Raw genomic sequence first — 19,723 nt, 5'->3', positions numbered from 1 at the left:
CCCTTGGGCCCTGAACTGAGGTAGGAGGGGAAATGAAGTCTTCTGCTGTGGCTCTCAGTGACAGTGGCTCTTTCTTTCCCAATCTGCCTTTTGAGTTTTGTCTCCCAAAGGCTGGTCTTGCCCCCACATAGTCTCTTAATTTTGTATAGGATGTGAAGGGGAGGGTTCCCTACTTACCTCTCCTGAGAATGATTTAGGATCTAAAACTTCCTCTTCCCCATCAAAATGTAGCCCTCTTGTGCACAGTCCTCTTTCTCAGAGCCTTTCTGATGGGTTTGTTACCACTAGTAACACAGGTCAAGTTGAGATGTTAACAACTAATGATGGCTTCTCAGAATATTTGTGCTTTGGTAGAGGACTCTGGAAGACACAGTCCCAAAGGAAAGGGGCTCCTATGTGGGGAGATGCTGCTAAATGATAGTTTTGTGGGAGAAAACCCGACAGTCCAGAGAGGATAGTTCACCCTAAGGGCCATCCATACAAGCTGAGTGTATAATGGTGTGGTGGACAAACAAAGACAGCAACCACTCTTCATTGACAAACGTCCAGTGAGACCTGGGTGAGGGACATTCCCACTGTTGTCTGCACTAGATGACGTTTAGAATCCCTGTGTCCTGAGGCTTGGAAATCATGCCATACAGGAAGTAGGGGAGAGAACTGGATGTTGTAGCTTGGTGAAGAAAAGACTTGGGGGGCCAGGATATAGCATACTTTAAGTCCCTGGGGGGCTGACTCCTGCAAGAGGTGCCAGACTTGTTTCACCTCCCCCCCGCCATCCCATTCCAGCAATGGGCAAGTTTTGGGCGGGTGGATTCTTCCTCATAAGCGATTTTGATCAGAAGATGGAGGGGAAGGTTACACAGTAAACACACCATGGAAGGGCCCGACCTGACTGTTCAATAGCTGTTCCTCAGCTGGCTGTCAGTCAGTCAAACAGCATGCATAAAACCCTGTTTGATGAATCCTATGCTAAGAGCTGAGGATTTAGTGAAAGGAGGGAAATTATTGACAAATAACCATATGTATCTATGTATGTATACAGGTATAGAGACACAATATAAGACTTTATTGATGTTTATTTATTTATATATATTTATATATTTTATTTATTACTTATAAATATATTTATAATATATTTTTATTTATTTATCATATATTTATTTATAATAGTTATTTATTATATATTTATTTTGTATATTTACACATATCTTTGCATATGTGTATACAGAATATACATATATGTCTGTATGCATATTTACATACACACAAGATACAGATGGTATGTATGAATGGAGAAGGTGACCCCAGAGGAAAGGCACTAGCCCTTGGAAGGACCTGGCGAGGCCCTGTGCAGGAAGGGAATGCTGAGGAAGCCAGGAGGCAGAGGTGAAGAGGGGAAGGGTTTCTCTGGGGATGGTTCCTGCCCACACTAATGGTGCAGGAATGGGAGATGGAGGGTTATGTTTGTAGGTGGTACATGGAGAGGAGTGAAGTGTAACAAGACAGGAAAGGCAAGCATGGGTCAGTTTATAACAAACTTTAAATGACAAACACATGAGTTTCTCTTTGATCCTCGGAAGCAGTGGTGGGGGGAGTCACCTTTAAGATCTAGACTTTATAAGCATCCCACTGGCAGCTGAGTGGAGGACGGGCTGGAATGGGGAGAGAAGAGGCAGGGGCACCAGGTAGGAAGCTGTTGCCGAAGTCCAGGAAAGAGGTGGCAAGGGCGTGAGTGAAGGTGGTGGCTGTGTGAGAGGGGCACATAAATTAGAAGCATGTGAAGACAGAAACAAGAAGATTTGGGCGCAGATTGATTGGCTGTCTGGGGAGAATGCAGGGAAGGAGTCGAGGATGACCCCAAAGCTCTCATCTTGGGTGACTAGGATCATGGCGGTGTCCGCGACAGTCGTAGCTGAGTTTGGAAGAGGGGAGGGTGTGAGGTCAGATGCCCAGGAGGCAGTTTTTGGTGAGGGTTGACTAGAGGTCAGGAGAGAGGTATTGTTCAGTCATTTTTCAGTTTTCTCCAGCTCTCTGTGACCCCATTGGTGTCTTCTTAGCAAAGATCTTGGAGTGGTTTATTTCCTGCTCCAGCTCATTTTACAGATGAGGAAACTGAGGCAACCAGGGTTAAGTGACTTGCCTAGGGTCACACAGCTAGGAAGTGTCTGAGACCAGATTTTGAATTCAAGAAGATGGGTCTTCCTGATTTCTGGCCCTGCGCTCTAATCCACTGTGGCACCACAGAGTTAGGGCTGGGGATCATCTGCATAAAGATGATAGCTGAACCCATGCAATCTGATGAAGAGTCTAGAGTGAAAAGAGAAGAGGCCTCAGGACAGAACTTTGGGACAGAGATACCCACAGGCATGACCTGAAGCGAGAGCCAGGAGAGGACAGTGCCAGGAAAACCTGGAGAGGTGTGAGGGTTCAGGAGATCGAGGACAGTGCCAGGAAAACCTGGAGAGGTGTGAGGGTTCAGGAGATCGAGGACAGTGCCAGGAAAACCTGGAGAGGTGCGAGGGTTCAGGAGATCCTGCTGCAGAGAGGCCAAGGCCTTGGAGACTTGAGAGAAGGTCATTAGGCGTGGCCATTGAGAGATCCTTGGTAGTTTTGGAGAGAGCGGTTTTGAGGAAGTCAGAATCCATATTGCAGAGTTAAGAGAGTGAGAGAAGAGGAAATGTGGTGCCATGAAAGGAAAGAGAATCATGGGACAGCATTCAGCAGGAATTGTTGTGGCCCCATCTGCTGCCTTCTTGTCACGTCTCATGCTTGACCGTGTCTAACTCCATTGAGAATGCACCCAGGGCACCAGACACCCTTCCTGGCTGTTGGTCTCTCTCTTCCTTTTTCAGGGATCCTCGTGTGACATTGGGTCTGCCCATCCATTCTCCCTTAGTCTTTCTCTGTGCCCAGCCCATCTTCTTTTCTGGTGGTTCATACCTTTGACGATATCACTTCCAACACTGCTCATACACCAGTCCTTTGCTGACAGAACTCCACACTGTTCGCAGCTGCCTTTGATTTTCTCAATGCTCGTTGGATCACCTGAAGTTCTGTGAGTCTTCAGACATTGTGGTTGTTGATGGTTGAGAGCCATTCTCCTGTTCCTGGAGCATATCTGATGTTAGTGTGAGAACTCCCTTCATCAATGCACATTGTAATCTGGTAGTTGTGACTTAGTGCTAGGGGATTCCCTGAGGCACATAGAGTCTAGAGTCCATCATCCAGGCTCTTCAGAGCACAGATCCGAGGTGTTTTTCCCGACACCAAGCCCAGCCCTTCAGCTACAGTGGCATTCTGTCACCCAGAGAACAGTAGTCAGCAAGAGGGGCTTTGGAAGGTGTGGTATGTTGGACCCAGCTCAGTGTCCAGTATCTATTAGGGCCCTGCCTACCCGGAGTGTCCATCATCATCTAGGCAATGACAGTTGCTCACTTTTCTAAATTACTTTGAGGTTTATAAAGCACTTTAAATCCACTTTTTAATTTAATCTTCACAGCAAGCATCTGAAGGAGGAATGGTGCAGGTATATTACCCATTTTCCTGGAAGTAGGGAAATGTAGGCCAATAGGGAAATGATTTGCTCATTGTTATCTCTAGTAAATAGCAGAGGTGGGATTTTAGTAAAAGTCTTCAGAATAGGAATCCATTATTCTTTTTCATCTGTGGAATTAGGGATTAAATCTGTTTTGCCTGACACCAGAGGGGCAGAACTGGTGGAATCATAGAGGCAGATTTTCATTATATTATGGAGAACTTCCTCCAACAGTGAGAACCGTTCAGATTTAGGTGGGTGGTCTTGGGAATTTTCTCCCTTGGCTAGTGGAACTCTTCAAATGGAGGCTGGATAACTGTTTTGCCCTCTGGAACTCCTGTTCTTTCACGAGTAAATTTCCCCTTACCTTAGGTCTTTCTCTCTCACTCAGGTCAAAACAAAACCAATAAGCATTTATTAAACTCTTACTATATACCAGGCACTATGGTAAGGGCTGGGGATATAAGGAAAGGGAAAAGCATGGTCCCTGCCACCAAAAGGCTCACAGTCTAATGAAGGCAGCACCGTGCAAACATCCATATGTAGGTATAGGCAGGGCAATCGGGACACAACCTCAGAGGAAGGGGATTAGGGAAGGTGGGGACTGGAAAAGGTGTATAAAAGATGCGATTTTAGCTGGGACTTGAAGGAAACCAGAAGGCAAAGAGAATTCCAGGGATTGGGCAGAGGTAGTAAAAGACACGGAGGGATGGAGCGCCAGCGTTGCTGGATGGGAGGAAAGGCGAGGCCAGAGGGTGACGGGCTCTACAAGCCAAGCTGGGGGGCTTTGTGTTTGGTCCTGAGGGTGCTGGGGAGCCTGGGGGGGCGCAGCTTCCCTCATGTCCCACACTCGGGGCCAGGAGGAGAAGGCGGTGAGTTCCTTGCTCTTGGCTGCCTCTGCCACACTGTCTCTATTCTGCTTTGAGGTTCGCTCTGAGCAGGTTCAAATGTACATTGTCCTCCTCCTCAGATGTTGTCTCCCCACCTGTCTTCCACATCCCATCACTCCTGTGTGATGATCCCTTTATTCTTCACTAATTGAATTTCTTTCTCTTTTTTTTTTTTTTTTTTGCTTTTTGGAGGGCAGTTGGGGTTAAGTGACTTGCCCAAGGTCATATGGCTAGTTTTTGTGTTAAGTGTCTGAGGCTGGATTTGAACTCAGGTCCTCCTGACTCCAGGGCCAGTGCTTTATTACTAATTGAATTTCTAATGCATCTACTATGGTCCATGTTCTAACTCTCCCTGCCTCTCAAGTCCTCTTGCTTCCCCCATCCTCCCACCTCAGCAGATGACATCATCTCCTACTTTATTGCACACCTGTCATAAGCTTGCTCTCCACCTCAAGATCCCTTGATGTCACTCCCATTTTCAATGTCTCTCTGATCTCTGAGGGAGAGGCAACTCTTCTCCCCAGGACCAAGCCTTCTATATGTGCCTTTGATCCTTTCTCCCATCTTCTCCTGGAAGTATGTAGACAGGTGTATATGTGTATGCACAATATGAGACATATCAATTGTTGGAAATTTTTAAACATTCCCCCTAGGTTTAATCTTCAGTCTCTCCCCCCTACTGACCCTTTCTCTGACGCTTGCCACTGTTCTCCCTTATTGCCCTAACCATTCTCCCCCTCTGCCGATTTTCCCCGAAGCCCAGAGCTGGCCTTGTTTGCCTGCCCGAAAAGTTTCAGGGGCTCACTCTAAGTTTCCCAGGTATCATTTCAAGCCCTTGTCCAGCTTTCCTGATTTATTCTGCATTGCTCCCCTTGTTTCATTCCATCATCTCTTCAGGAAGGTCCTTTTGCTGTTCCCCACACACAACACACCCGATCTCTTTTCTCTGTCTTTGCACTGGCCGCTCCTGATCTCCCTGTGCCTCTTAGAGCCCTGGCTTCCTTCAGACCCAAGCTCCAGGTCCCGTTCAGCAGGATGGGATTCTCCCCTCTCTAGTTACACTCCTCTGAATTTGTATTGTTCTTCCCTTAGACAATTTGATTTTTTCTTTTTTTTTTTTTTTGAGGGCAATTGGGGTTAAATGACTTGCCCAAGTCTAGTTTTTAAGGCTAGTTTTTAAGTGTCTGAGGTCAGATTTGAACTCAGGTCCTTCTGACTCCAGAGTTGGTGCTCTATTCACTGCGCCACCTAGCTGCCCCTCCCTTAGATAATCAAAGCACCCAGAGGGCAGGGTTGTTTTGTTTTCGTCTTTGTATCTCCATTGCCTGGCACACAGTAGGCAACTGTTAAATGCTGGTTTGAGAGCTGAGGGGCAGCATGGTGAATGGAGAGCTGGCCTCAGAATGGGAAAGTCCTGGGTTCACATCTTGCCTCTGATGCTGAATCCGGTTTTTAAATCATTTAACCTCTCTGGGCCTCAGTTTCCTCATATGTTAAAAGAGGAAATTAGACTCAGCAGTCTTCAAAGTCCCTGCCAGGGCAAAATAAGCGATTCTATGATTATTTTTTTTTTTTGCCTTTTGGAGGGCAATTTTGGGGTTAAGTAACTTGCCCAAGGTTACACGGTTAGTATTTTTGTGTGGGTGTTAAGTGTCTCAGGCTGGAACCGAACTCGGGTCCTCCCGACTCCAGGGCCAGCGCTTTACTCACTGCGCCACCTAGCCGCCCCCGATTCTATGATTATTGACTGATTAGTTGACTGAAAACTTTTGCTAGACCTTCCTATCCTGTTAGGGTAGCATCTTGTAACAAGCTCCAGGTCCCCAGCCATCCATTCTCCTGGAGCAAGGGGTCTTGGCTCCTTCTTCCCCTTCCATTCCTTGTCACTGCTCAGTCTTTGCCATTCAGACTCACAGCCTCATTCTTCAGAGGAAACTGCCTTCTTCAAGGCTGCTCATCTCTCTTCACCAAATCCAGTGGATTTTTCTCAAATTTTCTTGCCCTCTCTGAAGTCTCTGACACTGTTGGTCACATTCTCCTCCTGGGTTCTCTCTCTCCCCCTCTCCTCTCTCTCTGTCTCTTTCCCTCTCTTCTCTTGCCTTTCCTATTTCCTGGTTCCCTACCTTCCCAGCCAGAGTCTGTCTCTCTCCCTCCCCCCTCTCCTCTTTGTCTCTGTCCCTCTCTTGCTTCCTCATCTCTCCTTTTTCTCTTCCTCCCTCCCATGGGTTTAACTCATCTGTGCTGATAAGTTGTCCATGCCTACAGACCTCATCTCTCCCTGGAGCTCCCGTCACTGACCATATAATTAGCTCCCTGTTCCCCCTTTCCACCTGAATGTCCTGAAGGAATCTTAGGCCAGAACTCACAATCGTTCTCTCTGAAATGGTCTCTCCTCTCAGTGCCCTTGTTTCAGGCACCACCATCCCAGCACTCTGGGTCTCCAAGCTCACAATCATCCTCTGCTCCCACTCCCTCCCCGATCCAATCAGCTGCTAATTTGGGGGATGCTTCTGTCACCACATTAGCCTGTGTTTAGCACAGTGCCACATTCATTACAGGTGTAAGTAAGTCCTTATTGGATTGGCTTGGCCTGGATGTTCTGGACATGATCATTCTCTTGGGCTTCAAGGTCTCAGACCTCTGGCTCTGAGGTTGTGTGACACTTCTTTCCTGGGTCCACCTGCCTGTGAACTGGGGCCCTCAGGGCCAGTGTTAGCTTTCCTTGAGTCACTTAGCGAGAAGGGACTGGTAATGAGTGGGATGGAGACATTCCTGGCCATGCATGTCTCTGAGCATGTGGATGGAGTCAGCCTCCTGGCTCTTCCTGTGCCCGACACAAGCCCTGTAGAATGAAGCTGCAAGCTGGACATGTTTGGTGCCATTCCTGCTTGTGGGCATGATGTTCTCTACCCCCCAGTGAGCGCCTGGCCCCGGGTGGGGGAGGTGATGGGGTAAAGATAGCAATCAGGAATATTAATATTCTCCTTTTTTACAGAGCTCTAAAAGTAAAACAAAATCACTTTCGTAGGAGTAGGAATAACCAAGTCTAGGGTCAAGACTGGGAAGGGAGGAAGGTGGAGAGGAAGAGTGATGCATGTTTGTAGCTTTCCCTGTTTCCTGCTTCACTTTCCTGGGGCCAGGCAGCACAAGGCTCTTCCCCATGAAAATTCCTCAGATACTTGGAAGCCAGTTTTCCTGAACTTTCTCATCTTCCGAAGAAGGGGAGATATGGGCCCAAAAAATTCCCACAAAAGCCAGGGTGTTTGTGCCAAGCTAGGAAAGAGGCACAGGTCACACCTTAGGGGGGCTTAGACCAGGCGAGGACTGGGTGTGCTGGGGCAGATCAGAGAAGGCTGCTCCTGGATGAATTTGTGGAGTGGAATTCTGCTAGTCTCCTGGGAGGATCCGGTAATGTGGGGCTGAACAAGGCAGATAGAGTTTCAGAAATGCTGGACAGAGCCCCCAAGCTGCCTGCATTGGCAGCCACAGCCCCTCATTGCCACCTTTGGCCTTATTTCTGCGGGCAAATGCATTTTACCCATGGTTTCCTCACCCTCAGAGGGAAATGGGGTACTCCTCAGGACTGCTGAAAAGGCTCTTAAAAGGCACCTGGTCCTCCAGGCCTCCAACTGGGTCCATTTGAGGTGGGGGTAAGAGCATACCTAGTCCTCTCCTGGGCTAAGCCCCCCCCTAAGGTGTGACCTGTGCCTCTTTCCTAGCATGGCACAAACACACTGGCTTTTGAGGTAATTCTTTGGGCCCATATCTCCCCTTCTTCAGGAGATGAGAAAGGTCAGTAAAGCCGGCTTCCAACAATGAGGAATTTTCCTTTCCAGCTCTAGGTGTGGCTCTGGGCATCTGTGGACATCCCTGTCCTGAGTTAGCGCCTAGGTGGTCTGCCCACTACCACGCGGGGTGTGGAAAGGCCCTGAATTGTGCATCAGGAACCCTGGGTTCAAATCCTACCTGCCGCTTAGGACTTCTGGGTCATTGTGGCCAAGTCACCCACTTCCTTTGGTCTTCAGATGTTTCTGTTATCTGCTTAGTGGATTACTGCTGGAAGGGTCCTCAGGGATCATCATCTTCTAAGGATCAAACCAGATGAGGGCCATCAGTTTGCAAGCCTGGGAGTGATACAGAGCTGCTAGCTGGAGGACTGCCTTGAAGAGTAGAGATGAGAGTGGCCCTGCCCAGGCTCAGCGCTCTGCAGAACCACGGGGTTCATCCTGGGAGGCGGAGGGGCAGATTTGGGAGGGATGTTGGCAAACACTTTGTGACATTCAGAACTCTCCCCACGTGCTCAGAGCTGCTGCAGGAAGTCATGGGTTTCCTTTACTGCCCCTATAGGACGTGAGTTCCTTGAGGGTAGACTGAATTTTTATATCCCCAGTGCCCAACACAGGGCTAGCAGATTCGTTTATTTATTCAGTAAACATTTCTTGACTACCTACTATGTGCCAGGCGCTGTGATACACACTGGGGATACAAAAGGAAGAGAAAAAACAGTTCCTGACTTCAGAGAGCATGCAAGGCAGGCTGTAGACGGGGGAAATGGTCGCTTGGTGGTAATTCTTTGTTCTCGGAGAGGACCAAAATGACATTGTGATGTTGGGCCCAGGGCACAGTGTGTCTGACTGGCTGGTCAGACCTGCTCTCACTCTGCACAGCTTGAGTACAAATCGTCCGTGTGAACATAGTTTATATGGACAGGAGGAATAGAAAATAATTACAGAGGGAAGGCACTGGGCTGAAGGGAGGTTGGGGAAGGCTTCCTGTAGGAGGTCGGATTTTGGTTGGGACTTGAAGGAGGCTGGGGAGGTCAGTGGTCAGAGTGGGGAAGGGGGCGTGTACCAGGGAGGGGCAGGGGTGGCCAGAGAGACAGGGAGTGGTTGGTTTGTGGATTAGCACATACTAGATGTGATAAGCACCTAGTAGATGATTACTCAATGCTGGCTGATTGACTGAAGAGCTTTCTGATTGATCCACAGGTTGACTGAAAGGTTGGGCAACCATTTACATAGGTTGCTGGTGAGATTCTTGATCCTGTGGGGTTTGTATTATTGAGCCTTGAGATTGTGGCTTTGACAGGACTGGCAGGAGCCTGCACAAAGCCTCCAAGAACCCAGTGTCATTTCAGGGCGCAGCGAGGTGTCTGGGAAGGTTCTAGTGGGGCTTTCAAGTCCCTATGCCTAGAAAAACTCCCATTTCTAGAAAGCAGGATGAGCGTGAAGGCACATGGTATTTGCTTAAAATTGCTTTTACATTCATTGATCCATCCGTTCATCTATCTGCCCATTGATCTATCCAGTTATCCATGTCAGTCTGTCCGTCCATCCATCCATCTGCCTATCTGTGCGTCCCTTTATTCATCCATCCCTCCAGATAGAAAGCTGCCCTTTGGTGGGACCTCCTGGGCCCGGATCTCGCCTGGAGCCTTAGTACTTGGGTGGCCTCGGCCGGGTAGGTCCCTTGGCCTCTCTGGGCTTCCCTTAGTTCCCCAGGGAAATGAGGGGGGTCCCCGAGGCCCCCGGGGTCTGATGATATTGCCCCCATTCTGCAGATGAGGAAATGGAGGCACGGTATGGGCAGTGACGGAGCCTCGGCTCCCCAGATCAGTCTCCTGGCCCGTGGCATCTCCTTCCCCTCCCAAGGGAGGGGCTGGGCTGGCCTCGGCTTGGGGAGCTGCGGGAGTGCTCAGCCAGGGAACATCCATCTGGACAGGCTGACAGCTTCAATCACGGCTGCTGAGGCCCCGCCCCCCCGATTTGGCCCCGCCCCCTCCGTCTTCGTTCCAGGCAGGGTCGTACCACTCTGAATGGAGGGGGGAGCCTCCCGACTCTGCTCTCGCTTCTCTTTCTCCACGGCCACCCTCGGGGGGCCGCCGCGACTCTCGCCCGGCAGAAAGGCTCTGCTGCGCCTCGGCGGCCGCTGCCCCGCCCCGCGCGTCGGCCACGGTGTCCGTGGCCCGGCCGAGCGCCCCTTGACTTCCCCATCCCGACCAAAATGCCTTTCCCCCGCATGCAGATGAGCAGCCAGCGCTCCGCCCCCGGCCGCCGCCGCGCGGGCTGATTGGCCCGCGGTGGAGGCGGGGTCGGGAGGCGGCTTGTTGTGAGAGGAGCGGGATGGCCGCCATCTTGTGCGGCGCCCGAGCCCCAGCCTGAGCTCGAGCCCGATTTCTAGGCGTGCCGCCTCCGTGCGAGGGAGCGAGGGTCCAGGCCCCGGGAGGTGCGGGAGCCATAGCGGCCGCCTCCCACTCACTCCACCGCCCCGCCCCCCGCCCCCAGAGCCCGGCCCAGCCCGTGCAGAGCGGAGCGCTCCGGGTCCGGCGTGGGCCCGCGCCGCCCGCGGAGGATGAACGGAGGATAAATGGTGCCCCAGGCGGACAGCGGCGCCTTCGTGCTCCTCTTCCTGCTGGTGCTTACCGGCACCGAGCCGCTGCGCCCAGGTGAGGACAGAGGACGAGACCGAGGGCCTCAGGGGCCCCAGCCAGGGCCCGGGGCCTGGGCCCGAGGGGCGGGGCCTGAGCGCAGAGGAAGGGAAACTGACCCCGAGGGGGCGGGGCCTGGGCGCAAAGGAAGGAAGCTGGCCTCTGAGGGGCGGGGCTTGGGTCTGAAGGGGCGGGGCCCGGGTCTGAAGCTGGGCTTCCCTGGGCCTGCATTGAGTGTGACCTAAAGCAAAACCGAGGACCCCCGAGGCAAGTGGCTGTAGGTGCCCACGGTGGGGGGGGTTGTTTTTCTGGGTCCTTTGAAGCGTCAGTAAACATTAAGTCTCTGCTTTGTGCCCCTCCCCCCAGCTCTCAGGACCCCCCCCTGCCTACTGCTGCGGGCCTCCCTAAGCCTCCACTCCCCCCCGCCCCCCCCCCATGGTCTTCCCACTTAGACCTCCGGGAGCACTTAGGACCCCCCCGTCAGCCCCTATCCCCGGGCATTCCCCCGGGAGTCCCTAAGACACCTCACCCCTGGGAGCCCCCCAGGAGTCCCTAGGACCCCCCCTGACAGCACTCACACTCGGTAGCCCCCCAGGAGTTCCTAGGACTCCTCACCCCTGGGAGCCCCCCAGGAGTCCCCTGGCATCCCCCCCCCCCCGGTGGCCCCCGAATCCCCCCCAAACCCCCCCCCCCCCCAGGAGTCCCCAGGACTCCCTGGCAGCCTCCCCCCGCCCCGGGAGTCCCCAGGAGCCCCTGGCAGCCCCACCCCAGCACAGTTTGCTTCCCTTTCTTTGGCCTCCCTGAGGCCCTGGACACAGGAGCACTGAGTCGATGTGGGGTATGCCATCCTCCTGCCCCATCCCGAGGGGGGCCCAGGTGCTGTGCTGGGGCCGGTTCCCTGCTGGCCTCACGGCCCAGGCTGGTTGCCCCGGCCCTCTCCCAGTCCCCAAATCAGCTGCAGAGCCTGCCGGCCTCCGGCTGCCTCCCCTTTGGGGGCTGCAGGCGCTTCCGCTTGGCCCTCTGGTTTCCTGCCCTCAGACCCGCGCAGGTGACAGCCCAGTGATAGCCCGGTGCCTCCCAGCCACAGTGGCCCCTGGCCGGGGCAGCTCCTTGAGGGTTCTGGTGGTGCAGGGCCTGGCTGGCTGACTGCCTGGCTGACCCCATGGGGAGGCTGTCCGGCAGGAGAAGGGGCGGCCTGCGCTCACCGTGAATGTTCTCTGTGCCCCTGCCGGGTAGAGGATCTGGGCTCCAGATCCCTGCCCTGTTGTGGATGTGTGGGGCTTCCCTTTGGAACACCCGCATTCTTCCCTCTGGTTAAGCCGAGCTCATCGTGCCTGCCCCTTCCCTCACCTGTCCCACAAGTATCTGCCAGCACCTTCTCTGTTCAGACTCCTGCCTCCCCTGGGCACTGCCCACCAAGGCTTCCTTCTGAACCCAGGGTCTGTGACTGTCGCTGGAGCCGTCAGTGCCTCTCTGACTCGCTAGACTCACTCTGACTCTGACTCCAAAGCAAGGCTCCACACGTGGACGGTGATAGGTGTGCATGTCCTCACCAGGCCCCACCTGAAGAACAGCTTTCAGGAGCCTGCCCTCCATGGCCGCAGCTGAGAAGCCAGACTTGGCCACCTCTGTGCCATGGGGTACAGATGAGTAGGGCAAGGGCCTGGGAAGAGGATGGGGGGCCAGGAGGGCAGTGGGAGACAAGGTGATGCCTAAGTAGGGGAGGGCCCCTCCAGCCCCCAAGTCTTCCAGGGGATCCATTCAGCTGGGGGGGAGAGGAGGGGCTGGAGACCCGGGGCTAGGGGCCCAAAGTGGGCGACTGGAGATTGGGGACCATTGGCTGGAGTCTGGGGATGAGGGCCCAGGAGCAGGGCACTGGGCATCAGGGACAGGGACTGGGGTCCAAGGCTTGGGGCCCTGGGGGCCAGAGGCTGGGGACCAGGGTGGGGGGCAGGGGCCAGGAAGCACAGTGTCTTCCAAGGAAACTGGGTTTAGAGAAGGGGAAAAAAGAGGTTTTGAAGTTGAATTAGGAAGAGTCTGCTATGTGGGAGGATTGGGGGAAGGATTCTGTGATGTGTTAGCCCTGTCCCTGCTGCACAAGTGAGCTTTCCTGGGTGTCTATGTGTGGGCTTGCCTATCACTTCCTGAGAGGTTGTCAGGTGTCAAGGGGCCGCGTGCCCCAGGGGGAGTGACCCATGCTCAGCAGACTTGATTATGTGGCAACTACTACATTCCAGAAGGGAGAATTCTCCCTTGTCCTTTGGGAAGATGTGATTTTGTGTGTCAGTGTGCATTTATTAAGCACTGCTGTATGCCTCTTCTGGCCTTTGGAGACTTTTTTTGCCTTGGATTAGAGGCAGCTGGGCATTTGTCCTTTCACTTGGAGCTCACTAGAAGCTCCTTGAGGGCAGGGACTGGCTTGTGCCCCTGCCGTGTCTCTCCGAGTGTCTTGATCTAAATAGACACTTGACTGACTGACTGACTGACGTGAGGAAATGGTAACTTGGTTTCTGGAGTGGGCTCTGTTTACGTTTTTGTGAATGAGCCTCCTGCTGGAGAGCCTCCCCCCCATTTCTGTTCTGTACACACATTATCAGTTGTGGGTCGGGCTCCTGCCCCCCAAGGTGGTGTCTTCCCCCAGGCATGTGGACTGTGTGACAGGAGCCGGGCTTCTGCCTTGGCCGGGTGATCCCAGATACACCACATCTCCCAAGTGCATGTGGTTCACCCCTGGGTGGGGTTGGGTCTACAGAAAGGTGGGCTGTGGCCTTATTCAAGCTGGAGAACCTTCGTCTGCGGGGTCACTCATCCATAGAAATCAGCGGGGTTTTGCCTTGCCCCAGAGGACTCAAACTCTAAAACTCAAGAAAATATCTGGCAGTTATTATTACATGGTGGCAAATTCCGTGTGGTTCAGTGTAGTGAGTCCTCTATTATTTACCCCTCTTACTGGAGAGTGATGGTGTTACAACCAGGAGGAGGGAATTTGCATTTTCTGGGACGAGATTCTTGAGGTATTGGTGTTCTCTGTGGGTGTTAAGGTGGTTCTAGGTCATATACTTTCAAGTCCAGGGACTCAAGCTGTCTCAGGAGATGAAGAGCTGGAGCCCAGAAAACTCAGCCGCACCTACCAAAAGGCCTTCTTATAACCTCTCTGGGCCCCCAGGCTCCCCTCCCTGCTGCCATCTGCTTCTCTGTTCCAGACCTGTCAGGGCTACACTGGGCCTCCTAAGAAAAGTCCTGGAAATTCATTTAAAAACATTTAAAGTGGGAAATAAATGGTTTCCCGAGGCTCTTTTAGAAACCAGAAGTGTGGCTGTCACTTCCAAGTGACTGGCCGTGCCTGAGGAAGGCTGCTCCATTGAGCCCCTGCAGTCTTCAGAGATGGGACGTGAGCCTCCCCATCTGGCCATCGGAGCTGTTATTGGTCACTGCAGAGTCAGAGTGTTGATGCCCATCCTTCATGTCATCGTGGTGCCCTGCGTTTCCTCCCCACTCGAGTTTCCCTAGATTCTTCCCATTTATTATTTCTAACTAATTTATTATTCCTAAACCACAGTTTGTCTGGTCATCCTGTAGTCCAGGGGTGGGGAACCTGTGGCCACATGTAGACCTCTAGGTCCTCAACTGTGACCCTTTGAATCCAAACTTTACCGAACAAATCCCCTTCATAAAAGTATTTGTTCTGTAAAGCTTGGACTCAGTCAGAAGGCCGCACCCAAGGACCTAGAAGGCTGCATGTGACCTCGAGGCCTCAGGTTCCCCACCCCTGTCACTAGTCAGTCGGTCAGGGTTATGACTCAAATGGAGCAATGTCATTTCGGTCCTCTTTGACTACAGAAGACAGCAACCAACCAGCCACGTCAGCCTCATCACTTTCTAGTTACTCAGAGAAGGCTATCTTGTCTTGCATATTTGAGACATTTCCCTCTGACTTTGACTTTCGTAGGGATGTCTACCTTGTTGGTAGTTTAGAGACTTTTCTAGTATAACTCCAAATTGGCTTCCCACTCCCTCTGGGAAAGTTCCTCAGCATGCCCCTCTAGTCTTGGCTGAGCCGATAGGGATGGAGAGTGGAGGCTGCCGTGGTCTGACCCCAAGCTGCCTTTCCAGCAGCCTCCAATCAGACCTGACTGCTAGCTGTGCTGTCACCCTGAGCTCCCGAGCACGGTCATCTGGCATGTCCACTGTTGCTAGCATGGACGTTTCTTAAGGGCATAGAAAAGATTACTTTCCAACTTATTGATTATTCATAAAATTGTTGATAGATTTTATTTTTGCACCACTTTGATTTTCTGATCTATCCTTCCCCTCTTCCCTCTCTGCCTAGCTCATTATCTGGGTAACCTAGAAGAGAAATCAAGGCAGCAGGACTAGCCCATCGTCCCCTGAGTCTGATGGTAGTTGCGATGCTTCACATTCATCATTTCTGTATTTGTGTTGCTTGTGCCAAACCCAGTACCTTGGACACGGTCAGGGCGTAACAAATGTTGGAACTGAACTGAATGATGGAATCACGGAGGGAGTACTCAGATGATTGTACATCAGCTAGGGCTTGAGGGTGGGAAGGATTTGGAGAGGGATCGGACACGGTTTTTCTTTCCTCTGGAATTTCTCATCTAAGGTCAGAATTACTTTGAGGATGATTATAAGCCTGGTGTAGTTAGCTGATCAAAGGGCCAGAACCTTGGCAGATGGGCCCAGGCCTGCGTGGGAGGCCCGCTCCGGCCATACATTGGTTCTTCCCCTCCCACCCAGTGGCCTTGTCTGTAAAACAAGAATCACTAATAATGAATGATGTTTCTGAGGTGGTTACAGTGGGACAGGTCTGGGGCAAATGCTTTATAGTTATGATCTCATTGAAGGAGAGTCATTTCCCTCACTGGGCTGTTAGGATCCAAGGGAATGTCTACAAATTGGTTGCAAACCTTAAGATGTTAGCTGTTTATGATTAGACTTGGTCATGTCTTCAGTGTCCGAAGTGGTTTTCTCTCTTCCTCAGGAATATTGCCTTTGATGGTAAGATGAGTTATCGGATGCAGATGGTAGCCTGTGACCATTTCCAGGGCCTGGCTCATCAGACTTTTTCTCACTGGCCCCTTCTCCATGGAGGCTCAGAGGGCTTACACTCTCATTGTCATCAGCCAGTATTAGGTGCTCCTTCACACACCTTTGTCCAGGACAGGTTTCTCTTTACATGAGGCCAGCTACCCAGAGAAGGAAGAACCTTCATTTTTCTCTATGAGCCTTTTTGTCTTTTAAAACAGTTCATTAGATTTGATCATTTCAGCCCCATCTGGAAAGTATCAGTTTCCTTTCCATCTTTCATGTGGTCGTCTTAAGAGCTGGAAGGGACCTTGGACCAAGCTCATTATTTTAAAGTTGAAGAGACAGGCCCAAAGAGGTTAAGTAATTGCCCAGCATCATCTGGGTTGTGGGGTGCCTGCCATCCTCCCACTGCTGGCCTTGGGCCTTGGCCCTGAGCCCTGGCTCTAGCACCACCGAACTGCCCTGGGGATGATGATTCTGCCCCCAGGCACCCTCCCTCCCAGGATGTTTGGGACCCCTCTAGTGCATGGGGCATTGCAAAACCCCTGGGCAGAGAAGAAGGGCAGCAGCATGAATTTAGGTGCTTCTAAGGAGAGGAAGACAATTTAAAAAGATATTTGGATGAAAAAGAAAGAGCCAAGTTTCCCCAGTGTTTCCTGAGCAGAGAATTATGTAGGTCTTGACTTAGCCTTCTCAGGCTTCTCTGGAGCAGCAAGCTCGGGCACCTGTTGGGTGGGTGGGTGGGGCTTTGGGGTGATTTGTGTGGCCCGGTGGGGATCAAAGCTGGGAAGATGGGCAGGTGGCAGCAGCCAGCCCTCAGCTGAGTGGCACAGAGTCTGCAGGTTCCCTGGGCCCCTAGCCCACAGGGGTGGAGTCTTCAGGGGGCCACACCAGTTGACCTTTCTCTCCCCCACAAAGAAGGGATGGAGGTGCTAAGGTACCTTTTCACTTTCAGGAAATTCTGCTTTCTTTAAGAGCACTAATTATACACATCCCAATGAAAGTTGAAGGTATACAGAGCACCATGTTGGTATTGGAAAGTGCTACGTAGGCATTTATTTTGTAAGAAACCAAGTTAACATTTATCCCAGTAAAGGCCAAGCTTTCAGTGGCCAGGAACCAGTGGGGGTGGGGTAGCGAAGAAGCGCCTGACTACCTCATCCTGGGTCTTGGCACGTGGGCCCTTTTGGGCTTTTGGAAAGAGCTGTGTGTGGGTGAGATGAGGTGGCGGTGGAGGAAGGGAAAAGAGAGGCTTGCAGCCTGTTGCATGAGTGCCCCAGCCTGGGAGGGAGGTGGATGAATCCCAAAGGGAGGGGGCTGATGGGTTGGGGAGCCTCGGTGAGGATGGGCCTGACTTATTCTGAGCTCGGAGGTGGAGTGGTTCTAAGGGGGTGGCAGTGTCCCCAGGAGGGTCAGCTGAAGGGAAGGGAAGGTCCTGAGAGGAGACGGGGCCATCAGGCCAAGGGCTATAGGCACTGGAAGGGGCTGAGCCCCGAGGCAGGTGCTGCAGTCTCCTTGGAGACTTTGGCAAGGGCTCAGCAGGAAGAGAAGGCTGGGGCAGGGGTGCCCTGGAAAGAGTGGTGGGGAGGGCGAGGAGCAGGAGATGGGCAGAAGCCAAGTCATCAGGGTCAGGGCTTGGTTGGGAGGGAAGGGGGTGGGGCGATGGTGAAAAGGCAGCTTAGACCCAGCCTTTGTTGTATCGCGTCCTAGATCGAGGAGAACTGGCCCCAAGGGCTCAGCAGGAAGAAGAAGTGATGAGAAGTCTGCCCTCCTAAGGGACTGTAAGCTTCCTGAGGACAGGAAGCCTTCCATTTCTGCCTTGGGATCCTGACTTCCAGCATAGTGCTTAAAGTAGAGGCGTTGCTGCAAAGAGACTGTTTGATCCTTGAATTCTCTGTGCTAAGGCATGGAAATGTTTGGCAGTGTGGCTTAGTGGAGGTGTGCTGGCTATGGAGGCAAGAGAGTCCTGGGTTTGAATCCCACCTGGTGGCATGCTCAGGGACCCCTTGAGGAGCACCCAGGTGGGAGGGAGGATTTGACCTCTTTGGGCCTGTCTGGCTGTGGTGTGCTGCTGTCCAGCAGCTGCCTTGGTGGATGGGGGGACACAGGGTGTCAGAGAACCTGGGTGCCAGTTTTTGCTTCTCTGTTTACTGTCTTTGTGACCTTGAACAAGTTCCTTTCCCGGCTCCTGCCTCAGTTACTGGTGGAGAAACCACAGAAATCCAGAATGAATGGAGCCAGGTGGGAGATGAGGAGATGTTCGAGGAGAGGTCTGTCCTGTCCCCTCTCCTCAACTCCACATTAAGAATTAAAAGTAGAAAAAAACCCAGACCTATTTGACCAGTGCTTGGTTTTATTGAGTTTCACTGTACCAAAGGAGACCAAACCGTGCTGTGTCACAGTGTTAAATTGTTCTCCTGCCTTGGTCAGTTTTTGCTGATCATGGCCCTTCACAAGTAATAATTTGTATTTAAAATCTCTTGAGTTTATGAAATCCTTTATGAGTTTATGAAATCTTAGAGATGAGGAAGCAGGGCCAGTCTCATGCAGAGGGTGTGTTGGAAGGAGAGCTGCTTCCAAGGCTGGTGTGCTCGGCATTGTAGCGTGCTCAGATGGTTTGCTGATCTCATTGATCTGGGAGTTTCCTCCCTGACTTAGCTCACAGCCGGTCCAGACTTGCCCGTCCTGTGTCACACTTGTTCACTTCTCCCAGAAGTTTGTCACAGGGAATCCAGCCACATGCCAGTGGCCAGCCTTGCCTCCTCTTCTCTCCCGCTCTTGCCGGGTGACCAGTCTTCTCTACAGTCATAGATTTCTCTGATGCCTTGTGTCCTTTGGAGCCACCGGCTCACATCCACCCAGTGCTGAGCTCACTGTTGTCCCTCTCTATGAGCATCATTTTGAATTGGTCAGAGGCAGTGGGTGTCCAGGGCTTGCTGGGGGCAGTGGAGATGACCAGCTAATTCTCAGCCCTTCCCTTTGGTTGTAAGGCCAGGTGGCTACCCCCCCTTAGAGAACTCAGTGCCTCCTAAGGTGTGGGATAGGCTTCACATTTTGTTTTCATTTTCTTTGCTGATAAAAGCACTCTTTATCCCACACATGTGTGCGTCTGTTCTCATGTTTCATGGTGTAGATTTGTCTGGAGCTCCAGGGAGAGAGCCTTTTCCTCCTCCTGTCCCTCCTTGATAGGACAGAAACTGCTTCACTTCTTGGTCAGAAAGAGCTCAGGCAAAACCACCTGTGACCCAGTTAGGGGCAAAGCTTGGCACAGCTGTCCGATCCTGTAACTTCTGTACCTCAGGACCGTCAGCAGGCTGGGTGGGGCAGTGGGCACCTGGAGAGGGAGAAGGCTCTGGACCCCTGCCATGAAGGCCAGAGTCAGAGTACAGGAAATGCTGACTTCTGAGAACTCCCCTGGGTACCTGTTTTCTGTTCTACTCTGCTGTTTAGAGGCAATATGCCTTTTTTTACAGAGGGTCCATCTTTTACATATGAACTTGCTGGTCAATAAAGACACAGCTAAGTGAAATCCTGGGCAGATGCTTTTCCTCCTGCTCTCTGCTCAGCCCTGCCCATCTGACCTGTGGGTTTATTCTGTTCTGGGGTGAGGGGGCCTGGCCAACACACTTAGCAGGCAAGTGCCAGTACTGGGCTCTAGAGCCTGACCTTCCCTAGGGTCTGGAAGCAGGAGCCTTTCTTGAGAGAGCACAGAGGTCTGTGACCCTTGGAGCAACTGTGGAATAGTGACAGGTGTGCTGGTCCCAGGTGTCTTTGGTGTTTGAAGAGTCCTGGGGCCTTCTGGGCGTGATAATGGACATTTCT

At 52.2% G+C, this 19,723-nt stretch overlaps 1 protein-coding gene across 2 annotated transcripts in view; it reads left to right on the top strand.

The window, feature by feature from the left end:
• The first annotated feature begins 10,523 nt into the window (after positions 1–10,523).
• The window catches only part of DGCR2 (DiGeorge syndrome critical region gene 2), a 108,371-nt gene continuing 99,171 nt past the window's right edge, over positions 10,524–19,723 (top strand). Inside the window, exon 1 of one of the 2 annotated variants that reach the window (XM_069100810.1) lies at positions 10,524–10,870. In XM_069100810.1, the coding sequence (XP_068956911.1) occupies positions 10,792–10,870 (79 nt within the window). In that variant the 5' untranslated portion in view covers positions 10,524–10,791. The remainder of the gene's footprint in view (positions 10,871–19,723) is intronic. The other variant, XM_069100811.1, reaches the window with a different exon arrangement.

This window comes from Petaurus breviceps, unplaced genomic scaffold (assembly GCF_028583685.1).
Source record: "Petaurus breviceps papuanus isolate PSGF00001 unplaced genomic scaffold, PetGlider_PUasm1.0 428, whole genome shotgun sequence".
NCBI lineage: Eukaryota > Metazoa > Chordata > Mammalia > Diprotodontia > Petauridae > Petaurus > Petaurus breviceps.
The sequence above is the reverse complement of the archived record's forward strand: the minus strand, read 5'-3'. Positions and strand labels throughout refer to the sequence as shown.